This window comes from Podarcis erhardii, assembly GCF_964252035.2.
Source record: "Podarcis erhardii genome assembly, chromosome: 16".
Lineage (NCBI taxonomy): Eukaryota > Metazoa > Chordata > Lepidosauria > Squamata > Lacertidae > Podarcis > Podarcis erhardii.
In genome coordinates, this window is record NC_138514.1 from 30,841,665 (window position 1) to 30,868,475 (window position 26,811).

A 26,811-nucleotide genomic window follows, 5' to 3' on the forward strand; every position below is an offset into this window, starting at 1 on the left:
CCAGAATCAGGTGTTGTCAAACCATGTTGGGTTCAATGGCAGGTAGGATTGCCAAAGTCATTTATCCTAGAATGCTGCCTCTTTTATGACCCCACTTCCTGATTTTTGTAATTTTTTTATTTTGCCCCGTGCGTAAAGCTGATGCGCACAAAAATGCATGTAAATTGCAGGCTTACTGCATTGTCTACTCTAAACTGACCCACAGCAGCTCTCTGGGATTTAAGGAGGGGATTGTTATCTGACCTGCCTGGAGATGGCGGGGATTGAAGGTGGCACCTTCTCCAGGAGAAGAATGAGATGAACCCTGATGAATCAGTTCAGATCCACCCCTCCCATCAGGCCGAGGGAACCGGCGTTTGTGCACAGACAGCTTTCCCGATCATGTGGCCAGTATGACTAGACCGCTTCTGGCGCATCAGGACACTGTGATGACATACCAGAGGGCACAGAAATGCCGCTTACCTTCCCGCCGCAGTGCTACCTATTTATCTCGGGGAGCAGGTGGCACTGTGGTCTAAACCACTGAGTCTCTTGGGCTTGCTGATTGGAAGGTCGGCAGTTTGAATCCACACAATGGGGTGAGCTCCCGTTGCTCGGTCCCAGCTCCTGCCAACCTAGCAGTTCGAAAGCACACTGGCACAAGTAGATAAATAGGTACCACTATGGCAGGAAGGTAAATGGCGTTTCCGTGCACTCTGGTTTCCGTCACGGTGTTCCGTTGTGCCAGTAGCGGTTTAGTCATGCTGGCCACATGACCCGGAAAGCTGTCTGTGCACAAATGCCGGCTCCCTCGGCCCAAAAAGCAAGATGAGCACTGCATCCCATAGTCACCTTTGACTGGACTTAACCATCCAGGGGTCCTTTCCCTTTACCTACTTTATCTATTTACCGGTATATACTTACATTGATATGCATGGCCCACACAAAGTTGTTATCAACAGCTGCAAGGAGTCTGGTTTGGGTAAGATTACCATGATGAGTTGAGACCTCTGTGCCAGCTCAGTGATCTGGGGCAAAATCTATCAGAATTTGCGATCAAGGGACATACACAAAAAGATAGTTAGAAGGGCAGGTTTATTGATACCTATTAATAGGCCAAATTGCCCAAGCATTATGAAACAGCACCTAACGGATTAATAATTAGCATTGCGATTATGTTGACACAACAAAACCCATCATGGGACACCCTAGTTTTCTACGTGCAAAGAACGCCTGCAGGAAAGCACCCGAGCATGCCCGCCTCCACGTGCAGCCTGGAACGGCACCGCCCAGGAAGAGGGCTTTGTGTTTGTTTCTTTTCACAATCGTGCCATGCTGCGCTGAGACGTCTAAGCGGAAACTCCCGTCCTGTCAAAAAAAAAAAAAACCCAAAAGGAAAAGCAAGCAGGCGCGCTCCCGTCCGGCGAAGCGTTGTAATCCAGTCCGGGCTTTGCCTGCAATTCTCCCTATAGTAGCTGAGGGCCGTGTCAGTCCCTTTTTTTCTTGTTGTGTTTCTGTTACACATCGCCATCTTGTTACAAAGCCCTTTCCTTGTCTGGAAGGTTCGCAGAGGGGCTCGGGGCGGAGGGGGCGATCGCCTGGCTGGCTCCGGCTTCTTTATTTTTTTTTCCTCCTCCCCCCCTCCCTCTTCCCCCTTTGCAAAAGAACCAAACCCCGACATTAAAATTAAAGAATCCTGCCGCGGGGGTGGCAGCGTGGAGTTTCCCTTCTCCACTTTTTTTATTTTATTTTTCCCCATAAGTCTCCCCAAGACTTTGGATCCTCCGCCGAAACGCAGCCCCGAGAAATGAGCATTGAGACATTGTTAGAAGCGGCCAGGTATCTAGAATGGCAAGCTCAGCAACAACAGAAAACACGTGGTAAGCCAGGGGTGGTGGTGGTGGTGGGAATTAAGATCTCGTGTCTCTCCTTTTTGAAAGAAACGCAGAATAATTAAAAAATAATAATGCACGCGGTGGGATTTATCATATTCCCTCCCCTCCCCCCGTTTTTTGATTGTTGGAAGAGAAACCAACTTTGCAGCGCGAGGCGAGTCGCCTTTTAGTCGGAAGCCCGGGGATTGCACTCCCCCTTGTCACAGGCTTGCAGCGCTTTCGCCTCGGATTGCAAAGCCTTGTGCGTGCATTTGACACGGGAGTAAGTCCCCTCGGATTCGCCGCTGAGCAAACAGCGCCTCGGGCTCGGGGCCCGTCGGTTCCCCCAACCGAAGCCGTCGTATTTATTTTGGCGGGTTAGGTGGTGAGTCCCCCCCCCCCCGCTTTGCTTAAAAAAAATTGCACTGCGTTACGATTGCTTTCTCCTCCGTAGCGCAGATTTTGCAATGATGATCAGGTCTTCTGATTTCTCGTCGGTTCTCGTCAGTGGGGGTTTCTAGTCGGCTTCTCCCCTCCTTCCTCCCCTCCTCCCGTTTTTGTAAAATGTCCCTTTTTTTGTTTCGTTTTAATGAACATTTGGGCGGGGTGATCGGAAATATCTTTGCACCGGGTTAAGAAAAATATGAGATTGCCTAACGAGGCGGCGGTTGTGAGGATAGCAGGCTGCCTCGCTTAACAAGCGCGTTGTGGACGTGTCTACTTAGAAGCAAGCCCCATTGTGTTAGATTGGATTTACTCCCAGGTAAATGCGTTCAGGATTACAGCCGGGGGCGGGAGCAGCCTGTCAACGTGGTCTAAATGCTTCATTCTGCGTTTACTCTGAATTTGCTGACACATGCTAGCCGAGATATGTATGCATGTATGTATATACTAAAAAATAATAATTCAGCCCATTCATTTCCTGCGGATGGGCAGATTCTCTCCGATTCCCGTGCTCGCGTTTATTGCCACCCCCCAAAAATAAACTACCTGACCCCTTTCCGCCCTGCAGTGTAAGGAGGGCTAGGAAGAAAAACAAGCCTTTGCAACACGGACGTAGTTAACCGATGCAGCCCACGTAATAGCCATAATTAATTATGCTTGGGTCTCTGCCTGCTCTTGCGGTTCTTCATTCATGCATCCGGCAGCGATCCGTCCTTTTCACACGGTTTTAATTATTTCCTTCTTAAACTTTCTAAGGCGCATAGTGAATGCAAGGAGGCGCGCGCAGGCTTTTAAGAGGCGGGCTGGATCAGAGGGTGGGTTACGATGTCATGTAGTTATGCGCCAAAAAGAAAAAAAACCGTAATAGAAAAAAGATAGGAACCTTTCCTTCCTACTGCCTCCCCGTTCTGTTTTTTTTTTTTGACGATGCCTCCTGATTTATCATCAGGAGCAGTTATTCATTAGGCAGCAACTGTGGGGAGGGTTTGAATCTGTTGGGTTTCCTTTTGGGGAGGGGAAGCGTTTCCTTCTCGTTCTCGACGGAGGCTTTTCCAGGGCGGTGGCGGGGCTGTTGGCGCTCCTGATCTTAAGACGAGGGAGGGAGGGGGGGTGTCATATGATGCACTTTTTTTTTAACTATTTCCGCCTCTTTCGTCTGATGATGCGCCGCTCCCCTAATTGGGAAATCTGCTGGGAGAGATCCAGAAAGGGCTGTTGCTGCATGCGGGAGGAACCGATCCCCTCCGCCCCGCATACACACGCTACACACACACACATATGCACACATTAAAATTCCGGAGAGATGCTTGCGTTAGCGCGTGGTCGAGATCTAAGCGCACAATGGAACGTTGGCGTCGCTTGTATCTTTTTTTTTTTTCATTTTCTTCCCCCTCCCCCAGGTTTGGAACGTTGCGTGTTTGCTCTGCGTTCCAGGCCCGTTCCATTGGTTAGCGGGGAACGGGTGACGTGTCAAGGCCCTGCCCTCGACCACGTGCGCTGGGGACACTCCCTCTCTGCTGTGCTGCCGCTGCTGCTGCTTGGATGCGCGCTTTCATTCTTGCAACTACTGTATGCGCGTGTACGCGCTCTCTCGTTCGCGCGCTTGTGCGTACACGAGGGTGGTGGGGAGGGCCTGCCCTCACTTGTTTGTGCTGCAGGAACGTTGGTGGTGATGATAACGAGGGTGGTGTGAAATGGCATGCAGGAAAGATCTGAAAACCAGCATGCCGTTTTTTTTTAATTTTTATTTGCTGTAATCTGAATAACAGATTTTAAAACTCCAGACCTCTTGTTTGTATTCGGGGCTCGTGGTAAAGACCTGCTGTATTCACCATGCAGGCAGCTCAGAGCTTGGGGCTGTGCTCCGTGGAATGACAACATAGAATTTGGGAATATTGACAATGAAAATTAATTTGGTGAAGATCTGTTGGGGGGAACCCAGCACGCTGCTTTCTACTGTATTCCGAAAGGAGGAGAGCTCCGGATTAAAAATGGTTGTGGTTAAGGATGCTGAGTCTGGGATCTTCCAGACATACATCCTATTAATCATCATTATGCTTTATAGCACTGCGTACACTCTGAACTGCTTGCATGGATATAGCTTTGTACTGTTAGGGGTCATAAATAGACTTTTAATCCAGATCTCCTTCAACTATCTGTTTATGGCTTGTAGCAAACAACAGCCATGTCCCTGCAATCAGCCCCAGGCGTGTGGACTGTGCTGCAGAATAATTTAAATATTGTTTGATAAATAAAAGGTGCATTTAGGGGGGAATCTTGCCTTACTTTTTTGAACCCAGATATCTTACCTGTCTCTGATTGGCTTGAAGTAACAACAGCTTCAGAAATGCAGGCAGACAAGAATTTGTACTATCCTACAGAATTGTCATACTATATTAGTACTGCTGCTGTGTAAAAACGTAAAGGACCCCTGGATGGTGAAGTCTAGCCAAAGGCGACTATGGGGTGCAGTGCTTATCTTGCCTTTCAGGCCAAGGGAACCAACATTTGTCCACAGACAGCTTTCCGGGTCATGTGGCCAGCGTGACTAAACCGCTTCTGGAGCAATGGAACACTGTGACGGAAGCCAGAGTGCACGGAAACTGCTGCTATGTATGTAGGGCAGATCTGAGACCCATCATGTAGCTACTCTCCCATCTCCTTCCTCCTCGCCCTGTCCCGTATTAATCCACAGCTTTCATTTTGAAAATTTACATATGGCTCATAGCTCAGTAAGCAACATTGTGGAGGCAGGTTGGCCTGTGGGTGTGTGACCGCAGTTGTACCTGTTTCCTTATGAAATCGGTTCCTGGCTTGGAACACAGTTTGCCATGCTTTTCTCCTAAGAACTCAATGATATATCGTGCAATTACAAAAAATCAGCTTGTTGTTGGCATCTGTCTGTCTCGAGAGACAGTGGAGTGCGCCTCCGGGGGTGAAGTCAAACCGCTGTGTTAGCAGCACTGAAGTGACCTCCCCGGGGCACAAGGCTGGGCAGTGTGCATGGAGGTCCTGGGCTGCCCAGACGGAAATACTTCCTCCTTGGCCTTGCTGATGTGGTCCAAAAAGGGCAGAGCAAAGCGTTTGGCACCAGCTTGGCTGAACATGTTGCTGGAAGGTGGCCTTCAAGGCACCATTGAACCATCTTAGGGACTGCACTCCAGATTTGTGTAGCCTTTTCTCCTCCCGAAGATTTCCTACAAGGCAACGTAGATTTAAGATCAGTTTTCCTTCTCCTGGATGGGCTACCTTTCCAGGTGGACAAGCCCCATCTGCCTCTTACTTCCCTCTACAGTACATGCAGAAACCGTCTTCTTGACCGTTGGACCCACAATTGGTCTCCTCTGCTCAATCTTCCTTTCTGTCTTCACATGCAGGGGAAGTCCTTAACTCACACTGGGTTTGAGACCCATCAGCTACCCTGATTAACCAATAGTCGTAATAGTGGGGGCAATATCTGAGATTTAGTATGCTATGCTGAAGTCTGGTTTTCAATCCATATCTCGTGGGTGGGCAGGGGAAGAGTGACAGCTAGGGACAGAGGAACAGTGGTCAGGCAGGAAGGCGGCCATTGTCTTGGAGACAATTCCGTGGATAAGCCTAGGTGAGCTGTGGGGAACCTCCACATTTTCCTGGACTACAATTCCCATCATCCCTGGCCATGCTGGACGGTCAAAGGTTGCCTTTACCTGGGCCATGCACATCCTCCGTGGTTAGGCGTTGTGCTTCTGGAAACCAGAAAGCAGCATCGTTTGAGTCCCTGCCCTGTTTTTGTGGATTACCCAAAGCAGCGAACAACATTATAGTTAATTGTTGCAGCTTGCCTTCACTTATCCCACCTCACAGGTGTGAAGAACATTCTTTCGTTGTGAATGGTCTGTGTTGCCATTAAGAAAAAGAAGTCGGAATTGGCCAATATATATGTGGATTGTGTGATGTTTCTTCTCTATGTTCTCTAACTTCTTAAGCCAGCTCAAGGTTGCCATCTGAGCTGGCCAGACGTTTAACTGAGAATCAGTCACAGGCCAATAAGACTTTTAGAACCGTCTCACCCCCAAATGGCAACTAGGCGATCCTTTTTTGGCGACTGCAATCTTGGTTTAAGGAGCCATTTGGCGCCTCGCTTACATAGCTGAGTTTCTAACCTTTTAGCTGGCCGCTGCATGTGTCAGGCAAGATTTGGGTTAGAAGAGGCCCTTAAATCTTTGGACTGGCTCCAGGTTTGGTGGGAGGGAGCTAGGCAAAGTGTTCTCCGATTGGCCCCACTCCTCTGAGTGGCTCCTGAAGCAGCGCAAAGATGGCTGTGTCTAGGTCCCCCTTTGGTTTCCCACAATGCCCTTGGACAACACTTAACATCAGGGGCATTGTGGGAAATCAAAACGCAGAGTGGATCTGGCTGCGAAGCACTGCTTGACACCCTGGACCAGGGAAATAATTAAGGTGGGGCAGAACAGAAGAAAAGGCACCCACCCCTTATGGTCCCTAGCAGGGTGCTGGGGCCTGAGCAACTGGCAGGATAGGAGATGGGTGTCCTCCAACCTGACCTACAATAATTTTATAGAGTCCTAGAATTGTAGAGTTGGAAGGGGCCATGAGGGCCCTCTAGTCCAACTCCCTGCAATGCAGAATTCTTTCACCCAATGTGGGACTCGAACCCACAACCCTGAGATTAAGAGTCTCACGCTCTACCGACTGAGCCAGTTGTCACTTAGGTGCAGTTATATTTCTGGGGCTTTTTGTGTCTGGCTTATCATGATTAAACCACGTTCTGAATCTGTTTCAGTTCTGTTGACTGTTATTGCTTATATGTCGAAGCAGCAACACCTTGTCCCCGTCCCAAGCCTACTGGGCTAGGCTCAAGGTGCTGGTTCCCGTGTATAAAGTCCCCTAGAGCTTGGGATCCGCATACCTGAAATATGGTCTCACCTGCTGTTGTATCCGGTTGATCCCTGTGCTTTGCAGACAGGGGCGTCTGGCAGATACCATCTTAATCAGGTGCATTCCATACAATATTGCAATCGGGTCTTCAGTGTCCTGGCACCTGCCCTCTGGAATGCACTCCCATTAAATATTAGACAGGCAGCCTCCCAGCTGTCTTTTCGGCACCTGCAGAAGACGTTCCTCTTTCAACTAGCCTTTTGCGTGGAGATCTTCCCCAGTTTGCATCTGTACTGGGATTGCTTTTATGGTGTGTGTTTTTTTAGTCATTTGTTTTCACTGCCTTGTAGTTCCTTGGGAAGAAGTGTGGGACAGAAGCTTAACTATTAAATAACAATAATAATAAATAATACTGGTCTATGGGCACAGAATGCTGTCTGGGGTTTTTTGTGTGTGTGGAGGGTGAGAATTAGAAAACTTGGTGGGAGAGCAACTGGAGTATCCTGGAAGTGGACATTTCTGAGTCCAACTAGAATCCTGAGAGGGGAGAATTCCACGCTGCAACATTTTGTCGCAGATCCTACTCATCATTTGCCTAATGAGCAAACAGTTTCTCTTGGGTAGGGGAAAGGCTGATCACTGTTTTGATTCAGGGCCTCAAGGTGCTCCTGCTGTTGTTCTTCCACTGAGTCAACTTCATCCCCTATAGATAAGTAGCAACAAATAGCTGCTTGGAGGCCCCATGTGCAGTGCCCCGGCATCCCATAATACCATCTACCACGGTCTCCGTCCATAGTCCCCCTCTCTCTCACACACAGTTGGCTGGTTTCTAATTTGCAAGCTCCTTGGGGCAGGGAGCCGATAATTTGGCTTCACTGCAGAGTGGCCTGCACATCGATGGGACGGAACGCCAGCACCTTACCTGTGTTGACAGCACTTGTGTTCGCTTTTCTGAAATCTGGATTGTTTTTTTCTGTGACGTAGGGTTAGGGGCGGTTCAAGGTCTCCTGCTTTAAATCTTTGAGCGATGCTTTTAGACCTGCTCACGATGTGAAATCTCTTGCCAAAAGAGTTGGGGGAATTCCCCCCCTTTTTTTTTGTTTTCTTCCCTTGCCTTCCTGTTACTTGCCATGGGTGGCAGGCCTCTCCAATGCAAGGGGGGGGCATAGCTTTTGCAACCACAGTGGAGGATCAAATGTCTGTGTTTTGTGTGTGTGTCATATCTGATGGGAGGTAGCCTGAAACGTATTGTCTCAGCAGTGAGTCACTCCAGGAAAGGTGGATGAGAAGGAAATTAAAATTCAACCACAAAAGCAAAAAGAAAGACGTCTCAGAGCTGCAGGATAGATTCCTCTTTTTCCACCCACCTTGTGTTGTTGTGGTAGTTGTTTTATTACCTCTTCTGCTGCATCATCATTTAGAATCCAGACTTTCCTCCCAGGAGATCAAGCTGGTGGTCATTGTTTTCCTCCTTTCCTCCTTTTATCTTTACAACAGTCCTGTGAGGTAGGCTAGGCTGAGAAACAGCGACTGGCCCAAGTTCACCCAGTCAGCTGATGCAGGTGAGGAATATAGTACGTGGGGAGCATAGGGTGCTGACACAAATCCCTTTTAAATCTACTACATCACATTGGAAGATGGTCACACAACAGAGGGCTCTCAGCACGTGGGGGAAGGTCGCAGCTGTAAAACCTGCAAATTCTTGGAATAAATCAATGGAATGGAGAGGTAACATTGGGATACACTGTCGTTAGAGACATCCTACCTGGAGCCTGCAAGAAAATGTTGCAATGTGGAGTGCATGCCAGTTCAGGATGACACTCAGCCGACCATGCCTTCTTTCAAGAACTCCATTCCGTTACTCAATCCCTTAAGTGTTCCCATGATCTCTTCATCCCCATAAACACACACTGCGTTTGTTGATCATGCTTAGTCCTCATTAGGCTGTTTTCGGGTGTTTTCCCTCAAGGGCCAATGTCCCCCCCAATTTATTTTTCTTTTTTAGTCCTCCTGCATATCTTGCCATTTCCCTGAGTTTGCCAGTAGCTCTCTCTTATGCAGAGGAAGGATGGTGGAGTTATAGATGGTGCTGTTTGGGTTACACAAGGCCTGGGTGAATTGAGATGGCAGTATTCAGGTGGGACCTGCAACAAATTCTTGCAGTGTGTGAGTGAAGTGCTTCTGCTCAGGCTCAGCACCGCACAACCAAGAACACTCAGTCATCATTGTGCTGAGTTTTTTGGGGGGTGGGTTTCCTAAAGCTTTTTTTTTTTTTTTGTACTTCTGCAAACCTTGGAGGACGCCTAAGTCTGCCATCTTGGAAATAATAACAACAACAACAACAACAACAACAAGAACATAGTTACTTTCAAGTGCCCCCCCATCACTTCTGATTCATCCTGCTCACCACCTGAGTAGACTGCCAGGGTCTAGGAACAATGTTTGTAGCCACTGCGCTTCACTGAGACTGGATCACCTGAATGAATCTTGCAGACCATAGTTTGGGAATCCCCGACATACTCTATTTAGGATGATGCAGTTGTTCCTTTCAGTGCAGCTACAGGTGTTGTTGTTGTCATCCATCTGTCCCAAGAGAGAATGGAGTGCGCCTCCAGGGGTGAAGTCAAATATCTGTGTTAGCAGCACCGAAATGATCTCCCTGGGGTGCAAGCCTGGTTGGTGTGTATGGAGGTCCTGGGCTGCCCATCCTGGCTGATGTGGTCCAAAGGAAAGCAGAGCAATACGTTTGGCGCCAGCTTGGCTGCAGGAGTTGCTGGAAAAAGGTGCCACCCAACTGCCTTAGGGACTCCACTCTGGCTTTCCATAGTAACAATATAATAATTTAATAATAATGTATTATTTATACCCTGCCCATCTGGCTGAGTTTCCCCAGCCACTTTGGGCGGCTTCCAACAGAATACCATGGTACCTTGGGTTACAGATGCTTCAGGTTACAGATTCTGCTAACCTAGAAATAGTACCTCGGGTTAAGAACTTTGCTTCAGGATGAGAACAGAAATCGTGCAGTGGCGGCGCAGCAGCAGCAGGAGGCCCCATTAGCTAAAGTAGTGCTTCAGGTTAAGAACAGTTTCAGGTTAAGAACAGACCTCCAGAACGAATTAAGTTCTTAACCCGAGGTACCACTGTATTAAAATACAATAGTCTGTATTTAAATACAATTTTAATAAACATTAAAAGCTTCCCTAAACAGGGCTGCCTTCAAATGTCTTCTAAAAGTCTGGTAGTTGTTCTTTGACATCTGGTGGGAGGGCGTTCCACAGGGCGGGTGCCACTACCGAGAAGGCCCTCTGCCTGGTTCCCTGTAAGTTGGCTTCTAGCAGTGAAGGAACTGCCAGAAGGCCCTCGGCGCTGGACCTCAGTGTCCGGGCAGAACGATGGGAGTTGAGACGCACTTTCAGGTATACTGAACCGAGGCCGTTTAGGGTTTGAAAGGTCAGCACCAACACTAAGGAGTGTTTACTCCTTAGCCTTTTCTTCTGAAAATTTCCCGCAAGGCAGTGGAGGTTTTAAGGGCAGAGTTTTCCTTCTCCTCGATGGGGTACCTAGAGTCTAGGTAGAAGAACCTGTCTTCGTACCCAGGGGAAGTCCCTAACTCTCCGAGGGTTTGAGACCCATCGGCTGGCTACCTTCACCTGGCTTAGTCGGCTAGTCTAAGCCATTTCCCGTGTGGCCACTGTCACATGCTGACATCTTCTAGGAGCCACAGGTGAGAGCTGAGTGCAGGGTGGGGGACCAAAGGCAGACAAACTACCCCAGAAGGAGTGTGACACGTCCCTTGTTAGAGGCACTGTCCCTCCCTTAACACCCCCCATAGCCCCAGCTTCAGATGACTTACAATTAGGTCTTGCTACTCGTGTCCCAGTTACCTGAATTTATCTATCTATATAAATGTTGTCTTCATTGCATCATCAACTTAGGGAATTTCCTGCCACAGTTGCGGCTATTGACTTAAATGGCATTAGGTTAAGGGGCTGGGCAGATTCGTGGAAGAGGATGGCTGGAGGCAAAAGACTCAGCTCCTTTAGCTGAGCTGCTTCCGTGGCCGTGGCCATCAAGTGATAATGTAGGCGGTGCATGTGGCTCTTCTGTTGCAGTTATCACAATGACTCCCTTGGAAAACAATGGTTTAAATAAGGTCTCTACTGTGGTTGGATCTGTAGAATGGGTGCTTTTCCTTTGGTAACTACTTCCTTGAGGACTTTGTGTGCTCTCAGCTTGGCTGAGGCAACACCAGCCTACCTTTCAAGGTAGTTGGGAAAGAATACAACAACCTTTCATTGGCAAGGATTACAGGGAGGCAAGTCACCTACTTAGGAAAACCAGTCACACCTGAGGTCACCTTTGTGTGTGGTTGTGTGTGCTTTTCTGTTTTCCTTTTTGATGGTTGGAGGCCAATGTCCCAACTAAGCTTCTGGGTGTTTCAAGGCTTCTCCCTTGAAATCTGTTTCAAAGCAGAGATTGTTCCTCAGTTCTGGGGCACCCGCCTACTGTAGCTGAGGCAAAACCCAGACAAACCGGCTGGCAGAGATGGGGGCCGCTTGAGAAACAAAGCGAAAAAAACGGTGGCATGAATGCTGTTCAGCCATGGTTTTGCTGTCAGTCTTCCATCTCCCCTATCTGTAAAGTGGGAATAATGGTTATCTATGTTGCGCTTCCCTGATTCGAGGATTAACCTGTGCTCTGAGGTTCCAGATCAGTGTTTGAAATTTGCATTTTGCACCTGGCGTCCAACCACTTGCAACCAAGTGGAGATATCTGGGTACCAGGATGGCACCTGACATCTCCACCATCTGCGGATCATTGGATCTGGACACTATTTTTACACACTGTTTTCCCATCCTGTATAATTCTATCAGTTACATTTTATCTGCATAATCAGAATGAATTTCTGGAACCAAATTGCTATTTCTGTGCAGCCTGAGCAGGAGCAGTCACCCTTAAAAAAAAAAGAGGTAGGAATAGGCCGAAATAGATGTGGACTGGATTAAGTGACTTTACTTTTTTAAGTTCTCAAAGTTCTTAATTTAGCTCAAGGTTATCATCTGAACTAGTCAGATATTTAACTGAGTATCAATCACAGTCAGTCCATCATTTGAAAAATAAGAGCTGTCTTGCCACCAAAGGGCAACTAGGATACAGTGGTAAAAGGTAAAGGTAAAGGACCCCTGGATGGTTAACTCCAGTCACTAATGACTCAGGGGTTGTGGTGCTCATCTCGCTTTACTGCCCGAGGGAGCCAGCATTTGTCCACAGACAGTTTTTCCGGGTCATGTGGCCAGCATGACTAAGCCGCTTCTGGTGAAACCAGAGCAGCGCACGGAAACGCCGTTTACCTTCCCGCCAGAGCTGTACCTATTTATCTACTTGCACTGGCATTCTTTCGAACTGCTAGGTTGGCAGGAGCTGGGACTGAGCAACGGGAACTTACCTCGTCATGGGGATTCGAATCGCCGACCTTCCACAGCGCCGCCCGCGTCCCAGATACAGTGGTACCTCAGGTTAAAAACACCTCGGGTTACAAACACTTCGGGTTACAGACTCCGCTAACCCAGAAGTAGTACCTCAGGTTAAGAACTTTACCTCAGGATGAGAACAGAAACCGCGTGGCGGTGGCAGTGGCAGCGGGAAGCCCCATTAGGTAAAGTGGTACCTCAGGTTAAGAATGGACCTCCGGAATGAATTAAGTTCATAACTGGAGGTACCACTGGCGACTGCGACCTTGATTTAAGGAGCCATTTGGTGCTTAACTTATATATCTGAGTTTCTAACACTTTTCCTGAGAGGATATCCATGGGGGTGTGGTGGGAATGGGCAGTGAGACCCTGCAAAGTTCTTTGCCCTGTGGTTATTGAGCAAAATTGCAGTTGTAGTGTGAACAGAGGTGATGGAGATGTTTCAGCGGCCCCTAGGCCCGGGGAGGCAGGACGGTGCTCTCCAGGTTGTTGCTGAACTACAACTCCCATCATCCCTGGCCATTGGCCATGCTGATGGGCGGTTATGGGAGGTGTAGTCTAGCAACACCTGGAGGGCCACAGGCTCCCCATCCCTGCTGCAGGAGGACTGATTTCTGGGAAAATGCAAATTGCATTTTAGGAAATATTTCTCGTTGGCAATGATGACAGTTAGGTAGTTTTAGACATCTGGAAGGGACACCTGGCTTAGGCCTTCAGGGAATATTAAGGGGGTGCCTCACGGCAGTGTTTTGTAGCCTTGGGATTCATCCTTGCATTGTGGATAAGCAATACTGACCAGCATACCCATTTGGCAGAAAGGGGATTTGGAAGACTGATGCACAAGGCTGTGAAACCTGCAGCTGAAGAGGGTGCTGAAACCAGCTCCATATCCCAAGCGCTAGCCTCTGGGTCGTCTTGCTTTTCTAATTTTAAGAGCATGTGCATCTGTATACTGGAGTTTTTATTTATTTTTCTAGCCTGAGACTAGCAATTGGATTATGTACCTGAGTTTCTAGCGCTGCTTTGGCCTCATATGTTCTGACCAGGTGAGAGGGTGATTCTGTCTTTTACAGGTTTGCGTTTCTTCCCTCACTTCTGCATGTGCTAAAGCAGCCTGGCTGCATTGCGGGGCTCCCATGCTCAGTTCTGTCGAGAGGACCCCTAGACTTCTTCCTCATAAGTAGCACCAATCCGTGACCAGAGGAAAGAGACAGTGGAGGAGGACTGGAAAAAATTTAAAATCTATCTTAAAAATTGTTGTAAAATTTCGGAATGTTAAGATGTCAAGGGATTGGATACAAAGAATTACAGCTATAAATTGAAATTTATAAAATAGAATTTTTTTTTAAAGAGAATTAAATATAAAAATGGGATGAAGAATTGCTAAAAATTTTAAAATATGGATGCAGTGAAGGGGAGGTTCGGGGAAGTCGTGTTATGTTTATTTGTTTTTTGTTTATGTTGTAAAATCAATAAAAATTATTTAAAAAAAAAAAAAAAACAACACATAAGTAGCACCATTGCCCGTAGGTTGACCTGTGGTAGCCACCTGTTGAGCCGGCCACGGAATGTGACTTTGTGACGTCTTGGCGTAACTCTTTGCGTATGTTTATGTAACAGGAAGTGGGAAGAATGTTTTGGGATAGGAGCTGACTCAGTGGGTACGAGCCTCCATCTAGGTCAGGTGACGCCTACCTGAACTCCCCACCCAGCTGGGCAGGCGTGAGTCACTCCTGCGGCTAAGAGAGATCCCTAGAGCTACCGGTAGAAGATGTATCACAGTGGTCAACCTCCAAAAACTTCCCTTCTGTGTGGCTCCTCTGTTTCCTCGAGGAAGGGAACCCTCCACTGTGACCTGAGCTGCATACACATCATACTTTTAAAGCACCCCCTCAAAAAAATAATAATAATCACGGGAATTATAGTTTCTTAAGGGTGCTGCAGTAAACTACAGTTCCCACAATTCTTTTCTTGTGGGTGGATGGTGTGCTTTAAATGTATGGTATGCATACAGCCCTTGTTTCATTCTTGGGCAGGTTAAAATTGTCACTCACTACCAATATGAAGTGTTAGAAACTCAGATATACAGTGGTACCTCGGGTTACAGACGCTTCAGGTTACAGACTCTGCTATCCCAGAAATAGTACCTTGGGTTAAGAACTTTACCTCAGGATGAGAACAGAAATCGCGGGGCAGTGGCAGCAGGAGGCCCCATTAGCTAAAGTGGTACCTCAGGTTAAGAACAGTTTCAGGTTAAGAACGGACCTCCAGAACCCAAGGTACCACTGTACTGTATAAGCTAATCTCCAAATGGCACCTTAAACCGAGGTGACGGTCACCACAATGGAATGTCAAGGTGCCATTCCCCCCACCCCATAAGATTTATTGTTATTCTTCATTTAATTTCTATGCCACTTTATATTTTCAAGAAAACAATCTCAAAGTGCTTTGCAACACTTTAAAACATCAAACAAAACAATCCAGGATAAAACAAATTCAAGGCTCAAGGGAAGTATTTCAGAGCCTTCTCTAAGTGGCATTTTGCTTTCCCCCATATTTATTTACCTACTTAATTTATAGAGCGGCCCTGTGGCAGAAGTACTCTAGGAAGCCAGTGGGGTGTAGTGGTTAGAGTGTCAGACTAGGACCTGGGAGATCGGGGTTCGAATCCCCAGTCAGCCATGAAGCTTGGAGTCAGTCCCAGCCTCTTAACCTACCTCACAGGGTCGTTGTAGAGATTAACTGAGGATTCCAAGATTTCTGGGAATTTTGCCTAGCTTCAAAGAACCCTTCCACCAGTCCCACCTCCTACCCTGAGGGTTGACGCTCCTAGTCCTTAAGGCAACAGAGGAAGGTCTGGATAATTTTATATGTCAGAGCCTTCTGTTGGATCAGGATTCGCATCTGTGTATGTGTGTGAAGGGGATGGTGCTTGCCTACAACACCCAGTTCAGGGCTCCTTGGATCTGTCTCAGATACGGAACAAACCAGGCACATGAGGCTTGCATAACTACCCTGAGCAAAGCGTGCAACATTGCAGAATCCGAGCTTTGGGTCAGCTTTGCTGTGTGCTTCCTGACTCGCCAATGCAGTTGCATGGCGCTTAAGAGTTCAGCCGCTGGAATCCGCCCCGCTTTTCTCTCTCCCCGCCCCAGAAGCTGGCATCCCGTACTGCAGATGCTGCATGCGACTTATAGGTCTTTTGGCCGTTCCTGGTGGTGACGTGGTGCGTCATGGGCGAGGGAGGTTCTCTCTGCCGCTTGGCTGCCGCCCAGCTGACCTGCCGTGTTGTCTTCTAAAGTGCACAGCAGGCAGACACGTGCTTGGGGGCTGGCCCCCCCCCTTCCCGGTGTTTTCGAGGGAGAGGGAGCTTTTTCCGCAGCCTCTTGCGGTTGAGTAATTCTCTCGGCTCACCTGCTCCAGAACTCTGGCCTCTTTTCTCCTAGGTGGTGTGTGTGGTTTTGGTTTTTTAGCTGCTGCGTAAATATTCCTGGGGCCGGCGAAGGGAGACGATGGCCGTCCTCTGTGCAAAGGCATTGAAAACCTTGAGCTTGGGGTGGGGGCATTAACTGTCCCCCCCCATAAGCCTCTCTCTCTGGCTTCCTGGAGGCATCTTGCTTGGAAATGGGGTTGATCCTGCACTGCTTGGTTCTTGTCCACCACAAAATCACCCAGCAATAATAATTGGCCGCAGAAGGAAGAGCAGGGTGGTTGGGTGGGTCTAGCCATTTTGAATGTTTGTGTTTACATACCATGCCATCTGCACTTCATAGCGGCTTCATATCATGCCCCCCCCCCAAATAATAATCCTGGGAACTGTAGTTTATTAAGGGTGCTGATAGGAGTTAGGAAGACAACCTGTTCCCCCTCACAGAGCTGCAATTCCCCAACTGGTTTTTAACAGCCCCTCTGCCAAGGGAGCTCTGGGAATTGTAGCTCTTTTGAGGGATTAGCTGGGTCCCCTAACAACTCTCAGCGCCCTTTACAAACTACAGTTCGCAGGCTTCTTCGTTAACCGCTTAAACTGGTATAATACTGCTTCAAATGTATAATGCAGATGGGGCCTAAGACTCTTAAATCAGAGGGTTTTTGGGGACAGCCGATAACCCCCTGCCCTTGTCTTCTGTCTGCTTTTGGTGTGTATTTTTTAACTGCTGTTTGCGTTTTTATGCTTTAGCTGTTAAGTATTTAATTGTACTGCTTTATATTGTTTAAAGCTGTCTCGTGGGTGCGCAGAGATGGGAAAGGTGGGGTTATAAATCTCTTCAAATGTATGGTTTTATTTGGCAAGGTGAGGCCGAGGCCTAGGCGATATATTGGCAGGGGACTTGGAGCTGGCTCTGCTGGGGGCAGGAGCCTTTCTGCCCCCCCCCCCCCGGCTGAGCAGCAGGCTGGGGTCAGCTGTTTTGGCCACAGCCCCTGAGGAGCTGGGGTAAAAGCGCCTCATCTCCCATGATGAGAGCTGTGGCAGTTTGCCCAGGCATCATGCTGACGGGGGCCAACACAGCTTTTTTCAGCTTCTGTGGTATATCGCCAAACCGCGATGTTGAAAACCCGACATTGCCCTAGTGAGGACACCCATATCTCATTTATCGAGTTCAAGCAGTGCATTGTCAAAAACACATGGCAGGCCAGTGGAGGCTGCCGAGAAAGCCACCAGGCTGAACTGGATTCCGCGGCAGCAAGGGGAACTGGTTTCACTGGTCTGTTTTCCCTGTCAGGAGAACAAAAAAGAAAGAAACGAAATGACTGTGAGGCAGAGCCTGGGTGACGTCTACCAGGCTTCGGGTCTAAAGGAGTCACAATGAATACCTCTGAGCTTATGCAGAGTGTTCTTGCTGCTCTAGGATAATTGAGTCAGACTATTGGTCCATGTAGCTCAGTGTTGTCTGCACTGACCGGCAGCAGCTCTCCAGGGCTTCAGGCAGGGGTTAGAGAAAAGGGGAATGATCTCTCTCCTCAGAGGGATAGGGTGGGGGTGGGGAGCCAGGGCGATGTGGGGAGTTATGCAGATGGTGCCTGGGTGGTTTTCCAGCCTGAGGGCCACATTCACTTCTGGGCAGTCTCTTGGAGGCTACATGGCTGAGGGTGGAGCATGAAATGCACATTTCACCTTCCTCAAATAGGCCGTTTTCTTAGCACATGTCATGTATCCCTATCTATACACTCCAACCAAGGGTGCAAAGCAGGCCCGGGAGAGGGTGCGTCTGGAAAGGGTGTGTGGGCTGGGGAGAGCCTCGGGGGCCAGGGAAAGGAGCGTGGAGGGCCACATTTGTTCCTTATACCTGGTATAAGGTATTGCGTATTTCTTATGTAGAGACAGAAATGGGATTGGCTGGACTGGATAGGCGGGGGCGGAGTTGTGTGGAAGAAGGAAGGCCAGAGGGCCAATTGCAGCAGATGTCGGGTTGGTTAGAATGGGCGGAACCAGAAATGGGTGTAAAGGGGGCGGGAATACAGATTTAATAATGAGCACTAGATGCTTGAAGCTAATGCATATTTTACTAAAAAGCCTCCCAGAGTGGCTGGGACAACCCAGTCAGATGGGCATATAAATAATAACATTCTTCTTTTTCTTCTTGCTGTTGTTGTTATTATTATTATTATTATTATTAGGCTGCCAAAGGTGAGAAATGGTGTGGGAACTATTTCCAACCATTGGTTGCTTAATCAGTTTGAATCTTGAGTGTATTTTTTAAAAACTTGGTTAAATGTGGTGGATAAGTTTCATTCTTATGGTTTTGCTTCTTCGCCTTACGTTGGAGTTGTTAATTTGTTGTTTATTGGGGCTGTTTTAATCATTTGTGTATATTATAGTATCTTCGCGCCCCCTCCCCTTTAAATCTTTATTGCTTTGGTGGCCACTCTGGGATTTAAAAGAAATTGAAGAGCAGGCTACAAATGCTGTAAATAGGCAAATAAATAAAGTATCGGAGCATCGTCATAAAGATTTGAGGAGCTGGGTATACCAATAAAGTCGAAATAATGGGCAGGAAAGATGCCTGTAGGAGAGGAAAAGAGCAGCCACTGTCTGCCTCTGGCCGCAACATTTGACTCCTACCCTTAGTCAAGTTTATTGCATTTGTTTTTCTTCAGGGTAAGGCAACTCTGAGTTGTTTTATAAGTGTAAGCTCTTTGCGGTCTGTAACCTATGGGTCCTCCCCTCACTTGTGAGTGTTACTCTGTTAAAAAAACTGCCCCCTCTTGTATGTATACCACTCCATAAATAATATTCAGCCTTTGAAATCTTCAATCTTTTAAGACCCACTTTTAACCCATTTGGAGACTCATTTCTTAACGTTCCTGGCAGTCACGTTCCTGGGGACGTGGGTGGCGCTGTGGTCTAAACCACTGAGCCTTGGGCTTGCTGGTCGGGAGGTTGGCGGTTCGAATCCCCGTGACGGGGTGAGCTCCCATTTCTCGGTCCCTGCTCCTGCCAACCTAGCAGTTCGAAAGCACGTCAAAGTGCAAGTAGATAAATAGGTGGGAAGGTAAACGGCGTTCCCATGCACTGTTCTGGTTTCGCCAGAAGCGGCTTTTACACATGACCCGGAAAAACTGCGGACAAACGGCAGCTCCCTCGGCCAATAAAGTGAGATGAGCGCTGCAACCCCAGAGTCATTTGCGACTGGACTTAACTGTCAGGGGTCCTTCACCTTTACCAAGTTCCTGTCACAACCCACATTGGATTAGGCCATGACCCACTGGTGTGTACTGACCCACCAGTTGAGGACCAGTTCAGTAAACATTTTTTTCAGCCAGGGGGGGCCGCAGTTTGGGGTGAGCAAGCTTCCAGGGCCGGGTGCAGGGGGGCAAACTTGAATAACATATTTTTTGGGGGGGGCAAGTAAGCCCTGCACTGCATAATTGATCACAATACCCAGCACAGAATACCCTGATGAATGACAGGATAGAGATGATATAAATATGGTAAAGGGCCTAATGGGTATTTTTTTTTCCTCTTTCTCTCCCCCCCCCCCATTTTTATTTTTGAGTTTTTTAAATTGTTCTTATTATTCTTGTTCGGTAGACCAGTTTGATTCTGACTGTATTTTATGTCGAAAATTCACATTTTTAAAAATAACAAGGTGCAGCATGCTCACACCATTTGAATTGCAATGCCTATCCACTTGGGGTGGGGGCTGGCCCCCTCAAATGTTGTGGAGGCCGAATGGACCTCAGCCCCTAGGAGCTGGCTCCTATGGCCGGGCACCAGTAGGCCTAGCAGTGGGAGGAACAAGAGGTGTCGGCCATGTTTTCCTGTGGCACAAAAGTCTGAGGGGTTGTTTTTTTACATCCCCCCCAACCCCCCCTCTCCATCCTCATCCAGTCTAGCAAGAGGCACCATTGCAGTTTGGGGACACATTCCCAGACAGGCAGAAGTTCCTGAGGAGAGCGCAGAGCAGGGCTACAGAGTGGTGTGAACTGAGGAAAGGAAGCAATGAAGGATCTCAGGGGGCCATTTTGTGCCGTGGGCCCGAGACCCTCCACCTTCACAATGAACGGACCTCGGAGAGAAACACTATAGTTCCTATTAATTGTGAGAGTCAGAAGGGGTCCGCAGGGGTCATCAGCCAGGTTGCAAGGTGGTTAGATTGGTCTCAACTGGGCCAGGGTCTTTTCAGTACTGGCCCCGACTAGGTGGAACGCTCTGTCACAAGAGACTAGGGCCCTGTGGGTCTTGACATCTTTCCGCAGGGCCTGCAAAACAGAGCTGTTCCACCTGGCCTTTGGTTTGGACTCAGTCTGACCCTTCTGTTTCCCTCCCCTTATGGTTTTGATCTATGGGCTACTTTTAAAATGAGGCTGCATTTTAAATTGCATTTTAACCTGTATTTTAAATTGGTCCGTCCCCCCATTATGATTTTACTGTAATTTTACTGGTGTCAGCTGCCCTGAGCCCGGCTCTGGCCGGGGAGGGCAGGGTATAAATAAAATTTATTGTTGTTGTTGTTGTTGTTGTTAGAAATTAGCCAGGTGTGTTTTGCAACCGGCGCGGGTCCAATGGCGACCCCATGGAGATCTTTGGGTACCAAGTTGGTGGTTTACATCTCCATCTGGTCAGCCTCTCCAGCTTTCTTGAGCCAGTAAGCAGAAGAGATGACTGTGTTTATATACCACTTCCCTCCCCACCCCAGGAGCACATGCTACAGCTCCCTCCTCAGTTATAACCCCTACAACGGCCCTGTGAGGTAGATTAAGAGGCTGTGACTGACGGCAAGCATCATGATGGGAGTGGGGATTCGAACCCGGACCTCCTGGGTCCCAATCTGACACTCTTAACCCAGAGCTTTCAAAACTTTTCACGCCGCTGACGCTCTTTTTAGATGTGCGTCGTTTCGTGACACAGTCGTTCAGTTTTACTAGCGAACTGGAGGTTAAACTAACCCCTTTCCAGCCCCGGGAGGAGCGTTCCTGAGACACACTGCAGCCGACGCACAGTTTGTAAAGCTCTGCTCTAACCACTGCACAACACCGACTTCCTAGAGTTCTTCTTCTACGGGGCAGCTATGTAAATTAAGTAGGTAAATAAATAAATAAATGAGTAGGGAAAGCAAAATGTCCATTAGAGAAGGATGTGAAATATTTTCCCTGAAGCTTGACTTGGTTTGATTCTGGATTTTTAAAATAAATGCGCTGTAAACCACTTTGAGATTTTTCGTTTTCTTTCAAAATCTAAAGCGGTATAGAAATGAAAGGCAATAACAACAAATCCCAGTGGGGGTGGGGGGGAAAAGGCGCCTAGACATTTGGTTGTGGCAACCGCAGCCTAGGCTTTAAGGTGCCATTTGGCGATTAGTGCATATACCGTATTTTTCCATGTATAGGACTAGGTTATTTTCTTGAAAAATTAATCTTAAAAATTGGGGTCATCTTATACACGGAAAAATACAGTATCTTATGATACGGAGACCCTTGCTCCGCAGGAACAAATGTCTGCCGATAATGACCGTGGTTCTTTCTCTCTCTCCCCCCCCCTTCCTTTCCCGAACAGAGGAGAACGAGAAGCATGAAAAGCTACGCTTGGAGCGCGAACAGGAGCAGAAGAAGGCCAGCGTGCCTAGGGTTAACCATGTCGCTCGCCCCGAGGAGCCCCGCCTCGAAATGGCGGCCGTGCCCTTGTCTCCGCCCGCCCCGCCTCCGCCCCCTCCCCCGCCGCTGGCGGCCCCCATCTCCGTCATCCCCATCCCCGTGGTCACAAGCCCCGCCCCTCCGGCGGCGCACAACGCCTTGTCTCCGCCCCTCATCCACCGCCACCAGCCGCTTGTGAGTGCTCCCGGCCTGGGCAAGGAGCCCCCCCTGGCGGCCCCCGTCATCCAGAAGACCGGCCCCTCGCTTCTTCCGGACATCAAGGCCCCCACGCCCCCTTGCAGCAGCCCGAAGCAGCAGCAGCAGCTGCCTCACTATGCCACGCCGGTGCTGGCTATCTCACAGCACCACATGGTCCAGCAGCCGATCCAGCCCCAGCCTCCCCCTCTGCAGCCCCACCAGCCCCACCACCAGCCCCTCGGCGTCAAGCTGGCTCCCTCGTCGGAGGATGTCAAGCCCAACGAGCAGAAGAAAAGGCCTGGAGGGTGAGTGTGGGGTCGCTGGGGAGCAGCTCTGGTGGAAAGGGACCCACTCAGGAACAATTTAGTACAACCCTCTGCAATGCCCGGGATCTTGCCTTGTTTTGTAAATAAATAAATACCCACCCACCCCACTGGGCCATTTGCAACGGCTCCAAATCTGAAGTGGGGGGGGGGTATGAGGAGAGCTTGGCTCAAAAAGGCTCTCATCCGTGCAGCTTGTCTCAAGTTGCATCTTGATGTCTTTCCAGCATCAGGCAAAGACTTCAAAATACCGTATTTTTCACTATATAAGACGCACTTTCCCCCTCCTAAAAAGTAAGGGGAAATGTGTTTGCGTCTTATGGAGCGAATGCAGGCTCCATGGCTTCAGCGAAAGCAACCCAAAGCCTCCAGAGCACAGCAGGAGGTCCCGCTGCGCTCCGCAGGCTTCACGTTGCTTTCGCTGAAGCCAGGAGAGGAAGAGGGATTGGTGCGCACTGTTCCCTCTTTCTCTCCTGGCTTCGCCTGAGAGGCGCTGCGCAGCTTTCCCTCTGCGCAGCGCCCCTTCAGCGAAGCGGAAGGAGAAATGAAAGGGGCTCCGTTTCTCCTGCTGCGTCGCTGCGCAGAGAGGGAGAGAATATTTTTTTTCTTGTTCTCTAAAACCAGGTGCGCCTTATTATGGTTGGGTGCATCTTATAGAGCGAAAAATACGGTAGTAGTAGTAGTAGTAGTAATTATTATTATTATTATTATTATTATTATTATTATTATTATTCCCTGGTCCTTCTGAGGGCTGTTCTTCTGGTTTTCGTGCTGTGAGGTTTTTCTTTCGCTTGGTTAATTATTTAAATAAATAAGAAGGAATGCTATTTGAGACCCTGTAGATCTGCTGAAGGTGGGCATAGATAGCCAGTGAAGCGGGTGGACCAGTGGTTTGGCTTGACCAAAGGCAAGCGTTTGTGTGTGGTAGACCGCATGCTTTGCATTCAGTCGCTCCCAGGTTCAAGTTTGCACATCCCCAGTGGAAATCGGGAACTGTGGATCAGTTGCCAAGAAGTGACTACCAACTATGATGGCAACCTTCTGCCTCTGCTGTTGGAGGCAATATGCTTCTGAATGCAGGAAACCGCAGGAAGGGACAGCGCTGTTGTGCATGTCGGCTTCCCCTAATTGGCCACCGTGAGAACAGGATGCTGGGATACCTGGGCCATCAGCTTGATGCAACTAGGCTCTTCTTACATTCCTGGGGAAAATGCTTGGAAGAGCTGAATACACTTTTCTGCAGGCCAGTGGAAAGAGGGATGGCTTGTTAAACTATTCTGGGAATTGTAGCTCTGTGAAGGGGGATAGGAGCCTCCTCACGACCCTCTGCACCCTTAGCAAACTACATTTCCCAGGATTCCTTGGGGGAAGCCATGCCTGTTTAAAGTGGCTTCCTTGTGCTTTAAATATATTGTGAAGGCAGATCCATTGAAATGGTGGATTTAAGTTAGTTGGGTCCCAGCAATTTCTTCTCTGTGGAGGAGGAATATTGGGTACAACCCCATATCTGTAAAATGGAAGAAGACCAAGCCATTCAATTGAAGACTGTATCACCTACAGCGCGAGACGATGCTGTTTGCTTCGTTCATCTGAATGCAAACTCTTGCATTGGGGAACTTCTCTTCATGCCCACCCCCCCAGTAAAAATGACCCAAAATTGTGCAGCGAGTGGGTCGTGTTGCTACTTTTCTGTGTTGCAGACAAAGCCCAGCCCTTCAGGTTCAGCGTGGAGATTTGTTAAGCAGCATGTGTTTCCCTTAGCAGGTTGACTGCAAACAGATGCATTTGTTGCCACGACAACAGGGGATGTGACAATCGGGGTGCCACGCAAGCCTTGTGTGCCTGTGAAAACATGGGCTGTGGGACTGGGGAGGGTGTCTTCTGCTCCAAAGGACCCTGGGTTCAAGGATCAGAAGCAATAATTTGAGTGAAGCACATTAGCTTGTTACACATAGGAATGTGTAAAATTGTTTTTGTGCAAGAGAGATGGCATGTGAGAGAGAAAAAGAGAGAGAGAGTGTGTGTGTTTTATCCTTATTCCAAAGAATTCCTTCCATGTCTATATGTTCTGGCTTTGTTCCAGCACCTAATAGCAAGTCAGCATGCCTAAATTGATCTGCAAAGCCTTTGCAACAGCTGGCTCTCTTACACCCCCCCCCAAAAAAAAACTCCATTTGGAAACTTTTAGGTTTAAGTGCAGAGCTCTTCTGAAACCTGGTGCTGATGGTGAATTTTTATATATTTTTTCCTTCTTCTTTTGGACTTTAGGGTTGGCACCAGGGAAGTCCATAATAAATTGGAGAAAAACAGGTATGTAGCTTTTTTAAAAAAAAAAAGAATGCAAAATGATAACCGGTTTTGCATGTAACCAGTGGACTGTTTGGGTCGGCTGGAGGTTAGACCAGGGTGGGGGCATTCCAGCTGTTGTTCCAGGGGACACAGAGGTTTCCCAGGGAGGTCAGTTATGGTAGGTGAGATTCTCTGATTTTTAAAAAGGGGAGGAAATCAATTCAGACACTGTGCCAAACCACTGGTTTCACTAAGCATAGTTCAGAACCCAAACAATGGTTTGTTGTTTCCAGATGAGCCGCAGGCAAAACAGGGTACCAAGGCTGCCTGGTGCTGCTTTTGCTATTCCACCTGCTCAGCATTCCAGGTTGTAGCTGGTTTGTCAATAGCAATGCTACACCAAACCATCATGAGCACACAATATGATTTATTAAGAGTGGCTTTGTGCAATTCTAGTTTGCTGTATGATTTCCAGCCATGGTTTAATCATGTCACGTCCCAGGACAAACCAGGGCTTGCAAACCCACTTTGAATCACGTTTTCTGGTGCTGGTTGCTGGCTTGTCAGTTTGGGAGTTACACCCAACCATAATTATAGGGTGGGGGCATGTGTTTCTGCAGAATTTGGCGGTGGGGGGCAGGCAAAATTAAATACTGAAAGGTGGGAGCAGGCTAGCTTCCCGCCAAAATAAATAAAAGTGCCTCATATCTCAGGCTCTACAAATGCTCCGTTAAAAAACTATTAAAACTGGAGATTATGGTTTGTTCTCAGGCGGTGGGAAACTGCCCCTTTCTCCCTCTGCGGATGCCCATTAAACACTGACTTCTTATGTTTTTCAAATTTTCAAGGAGAAAGCACTTGCTAATGCACTTTTTAAAAATATATCTTACCTAGGTAAGACCTGTGGAGACAAAAGTAATTTGTATGGGTGAGGGTATTTTGCAGTGCCATTTTTCTAGAAAAAGAGGTGCCAGAACTCACCATGAATACCTTGTTCTCTTATAATGGTAATGGCGCCCACCTGAGAGGTGCTGGAACTGAGTTCTGGCTGAAAAAAAGCCCTGGTGTTTTATACCTGTTCTGGCACTGCAGTTTCACTGCACCGCACTGCAGGCCACTGGGTAGATCTGCTGTCCAGAGCAGGTACAAAAATCTTAGTTGCTGTACACATACTATCCCTTGGCCAATCCCTCCCTGGAATTGATTGAACTTCGGTTTCCAGCATCTGTCTGGTGGGTGCCATGTTGGAAAAGCCTGCCTTAGGCTTGCGTCAATGGGTTTCCATGATCCGCTGTAACAGTGCACCCTTCCGCCTTGCTCCAAGTGTGCTGTGACCGAGGGGGTGACTTTGGGATTTGTTTCTGTAGACGTGCCCATTTGAAAGAATGCTTTGAAACCCTTAAGCGGAACATCCCCAACGTCGACGACAAGAAAACCTCAAACCTCAGCGTCCTAAGGAGTGCCTTGAGATATATCCAGGTAGGGGCCTGAAATAGATATGTGCATGTATGTGTGTTTATTTCATTCATGGCTAGTTCTTTTTCTATATCCCTTCCTGAACCTTCAGATTACCATTGCAGGCTGTTCTCCACATTTCCCCACCCATTGAGGTGAGGCTGGGGATTATTAAGGACGGGGTCTTCTCTGTGGTGGCACCCTGATTGTGCATGGTTTTCACCAGTGAGGCCCACATGGTGCCTTTGTTAGAATCTTTTGGGCATCAGGTGCCCAATTCTCCCAGGCCTTTTAGGGCATTTCAGTTCTTGGAAATAATTTAATTCCTTCCTTCCTCCTCCTCAAACCCCCCCCCCCCCAGTCTCTGTGCTGGATTTTGTCCTGAAATTGTTGTTTTCCTTCATCTTATGCTGCTTTGTGATAGTTTGGTGCTGGTTTATGTGCTGGTTTATGTGTTTTTGATCTGGTTATTTTCCTCAGTTACACTTGTATTACTGTTGGTGTTCCAATCTGGTGTGTGTGTGTGTGTTGCTTTGCTTGTCCCTGCTCTTACATGTGGGGAACAAACCACAATTCCAGTTGTAAACACAATGCTGAGCCAAGGCCTGTGATTTATGTCCTCGGGTGGCGCTGTAGGTTAAACCACAGAGCCTAGGGCTTGCCAATCAGAAGGTCGGCGGTTCGAATCCCCATGACGGGGTCAGCTCCCGTTGCTTGGTCCCTGCTCCTGCCAACCTAGCAGTTCGAAAGCACGTCAGAGTGCAAGTAGATAAATAGCTACCGCTCCGGCGGGAAGGTAAACAGTGTTTCCGTGCGCTGCTCTGG

The 26,811-nt window shown here is 48.3% G+C and overlaps 1 protein-coding gene across 1 annotated transcript in view; it reads left to right on the forward strand.

Annotated features, from left to right (window-relative positions):
* Positions 1 to 1,486: 1,486 nt before the first annotated feature.
* Positions 1,487 to 26,811, forward strand: part of MNT (MAX network transcriptional repressor) — a 62,045-nt gene continuing 36,720 nt past the window's right edge. Inside the window, exons 1-4 of the mRNA XM_081843527.1 lie at positions 1,487 to 1,859; positions 21,645 to 22,224; positions 24,511 to 24,552; positions 25,899 to 26,010. Coding sequence (XP_081699653.1) covers positions 1,787 to 1,859; positions 21,645 to 22,224; positions 24,511 to 24,552; positions 25,899 to 26,010 — 807 coding nt within the window. The 5' untranslated portion in view covers positions 1,487 to 1,786. The remainder of the gene's footprint in view (positions 1,860 to 21,644; positions 22,225 to 24,510; positions 24,553 to 25,898; positions 26,011 to 26,811) is intronic.